The sequence below is a fragment of the Solanum stenotomum genome, chromosome 3 (assembly GCF_019186545.1).
Source record: "Solanum stenotomum isolate F172 chromosome 3, ASM1918654v1, whole genome shotgun sequence".
Taxonomy (NCBI): domain Eukaryota; kingdom Viridiplantae; phylum Streptophyta; class Magnoliopsida; order Solanales; family Solanaceae; genus Solanum; species Solanum stenotomum.
In genome coordinates this window covers 7,852,743-7,856,015 of record NC_064284.1, presented here as the reverse complement: position 1 = coordinate 7,856,015, position 3,273 = coordinate 7,852,743, and the positions used below count along the sequence as shown (strand labels likewise).

The 3,273-nt window shown below is 35.4% G+C and overlaps 1 protein-coding gene across 1 annotated transcript; it reads right to left on the bottom strand.

Moving 5' to 3' along the window:
• LOC125860481 (UDP-glycosyltransferase 89B2-like) lies at positions 1–1,726 on the bottom strand. Its single transcript, XM_049540449.1, has one exon. It carries the CDS (start codon positions 1,623–1,625, stop codon positions 186–188), a length of 1,440 nt encoding a protein of 479 aa, XP_049396406.1. The 5' UTR covers positions 1,626–1,726; the 3' UTR covers positions 1–185.
• Positions 1,727–3,273: the final 1,547 nt, after the last annotated feature.

The following is a 3,273-nucleotide window of genomic DNA, read 5'->3' as shown; positions in this document are numbered from 1 at the left end:
TTGTTAGATTCACCAAACATATTTGCTTATTATTAGATTCAACGTTCAAATTTGCAAACACTTACCCATAATGTTTATTTCCATATCTAATAGATAAAATAATCTATGCTTACATATTGGTATTGTAAACGATAAATCCAACGATGTAGCCTTTCTAGAATTTTTAATTGCCTCAAAAGTTTGTTTTACAATTCGATTTTTGTTGCCTCCTCCCTTAAATGTTTTACGAACGCTGCCAAATCTTTGAATGAGTTCCCACCTTCTTTAATGCCATTAATTGCAACTTTTCGTAGCTCCGATGCACGAAGTCTTCGCTCTTCTACGTTGTTTCCTTGCACAGCTTCCGCCAATAAGTTAGCCAACTCGTCTGAATTTGGTACCGTTTGCGCACCTTCACAAGCTCTAATAGCTACCTCATGCTCGTCAACTAAAAGGTTCGCATTGGCGAATTGGTCAGCACCCATCGGCCATGTTAACATTGGTACTCCTGCTATTAAACTTTCAAGAGTCGAATTCCAACCACAGTGAGTCAAGAACGCGCCTATAGCTTGGTGTTTTAAAATCAACACTTGCGGGGCCCAGTCTCTAACAACCAGGCCCCGTCCAGCCACTTTTTCCTCGAACCAAGACGGAATCACACCGTAATCATTTGAAGCGTGTCCTTTGGTGGCTCTTTTTGCTGACAAAATGAATTTGACACCACTTTTGTCCAAAGCTATGGCTAATTCCTCCATTTGTTTGTTTGTTAACACAGCTTGACTGCCGAAACAGACGTATACAACCGAGTGATCTTCACATTTGTCGAGCCATGCTAGTATTTCACTAGCTAAAACAGAGCTCGAACCGCCTCTGTTTGATTTGCCGGAAACATCATCCTCTCCCGGAGGAAGTACTGGTCCAACAGACCATACCCTGTTGTGACCCAAATCTTTCATCAGATGATCCAAATAAATATTTTCCAATTCCATAAACGTATTGAAAACGATTCCGTCACTCGCTATATTAGCGAGATAGCATTCTCTGATGAATTCCGAACTTGGGTCTCCTTCAACATGACTCCGGTATATATGAGAGAGCTGCCAAAAAGGGAATTTCGGGGAATTGGGGATATTGGGGAAGTGAAAATATTCGTTTTCATCGTTGGGGTTTTTCCTCTTGGGCATTTCACGCCAAAGTGAAAAAACAACAGATAGGACCAACGCGCCGGAGGGGGAGAATACGTACCGGCGAATACCGAGCTGGGTGGCGATTTCGTGAGTAAACCCCAAAAACATATCGGAAATTATGGCTGACGGCGGCGAAGGGTGGTTGCGGAACCATTCCAATATGGGATCTCGAAGTTTTCGGAGATTGTACATCATGGAACGGAACCCATTAGCAGGAAGGTCCTTGACGTTCTCTACGCCGGCGGGAATTGAAGGGTGAGATGGAAAAGGCAAAACGAGAGTTTTTATTGATGGATTCCTGGAGAGAAGAGGGTCTAAGATTGGGAGATTTTTGGGGGTGACTAAAATAGTGATGGCTACTCCATTGTTGACTAGCTGATGAGTGAAATCCAGAAGGGGAAGCATATGGCCTTGTGCTGGATAAGGAAAGATGAGAACATGAGGGTGATTTTCAGACATTTTTCTCAGTTGCCGATGAGGGGAGCCGCCGGACCGGCGTTCAGGCGGTGAATATTGGGAGAAGAAGAAAAGTAAAATGGGAAAGTGATTGAACTTTCAAGGTCAAAGAAACAAATGTGTGACTTGGTGGTTTCCTTTTTTTCTACTTAATTAAGAGAGCAAATAGAAATAATTTTCTACCACATTTTATTTGAGTCAATAACTCATTAGTTGACCAGCCACATTCAACTAATTATTATCTTGACCGTTCACTACTATATTTTTGAATATTTTTCTCTAGAAAGGAAAAAGTAATTAATACTCCATGATACTCTTTTATTTCGAGCTATAAATAATATAGTCCACTTCTCAATTTAACTAATTTTTAAAATTAAATTAGATTATATTAATTCGATATTTTGAATAAAAAATTTAAATATTTAAATTTTTCTGCATATCAATGTGATAATAAATTATCACAAAATGTTAGTCAAAGTTCTTGTAGTTTGACTCCAACAAAGAAAATCATGATAATTAAAAATGAACGGATGAAGTAATCTTTAAACAATATTTCTTATGCTCTTATTTACCTATCGTCTTTAATATTTGTCATTTCATAAAATCAATGCATAAATGATATTATTTTTTCTAATTTACCGTTGAAAGTTATTAGAACTGAAAATATATATTTGATCAACATAGAAAAAATTAAGTAAATAAATTTGCATTCATTGGTCAAATTAACTAATTAAAACAAATCAACTCATGTTCATTGATTGAAAACTTACCTAATTTCTTAAATGACGTGAAATCTAAAATGGTGACCACTAGGGCCTAATTTGTTTCCATTAAAATTAAGACGTCTGATTTTGAATACGCATGTGCATTAAGAGTATAGGTGCCTAGATCGGAATACACATATAAATATTAAGACGTGGTCTCCAAATCTTAAGACTAAATGATTAACTAATTGTTTTCAATATCTGAATATGCATATGAAATTATATAAATTTGATTGATATTAAAACTCTCTTACAGATTTAATTCGTTCAGATATTTTCAGTTCCAAGAAGAGGTTTGTTTTTTTAAAAAAATGGACTTAATTGAGTGAATTTAAATGATTAAGCTTCAACCTTAAAATCAAGCACATTTAATGGGATGAATATAAATGATGCATTAAGCGTAACAAATGAAGCCTAAATTGGACAGCGAAAGTGATATATTTCATTCACGTATGGTCCCAATTGTTTGGTATAAAGTCCACAAACATATACTTTTTTAAGGATAATTTTAAAATTTTCCTAAATCTTTTCACATTTCTTAAATTTTATTTAGTCAAATTGTGTTATATATATTTACACGGGGAAGTATTCGATTGAAAATAGAAAAAATACTAATTGCAATCCATAAAAGATTCTTACCATTAGAGCTATATATGCCTAAAAGTTGAAGAGATTATAGATATTTTCCATGACCATCTTTAGAGGAGTATTTAGTTAACAATGTGCAATCTTTTCATTTGTCAATCTGACGTGTGTTAAGTATATTTTATATTGAGAAAAAGAACAAATATATTTTTGAACTTTTGAAAATGGTATGTCAATACCCTCTGTCATACTTTTCGTCCGTCAGTGCCCTTGCCGTCCAATAATCAGTGCACATTTGCCCC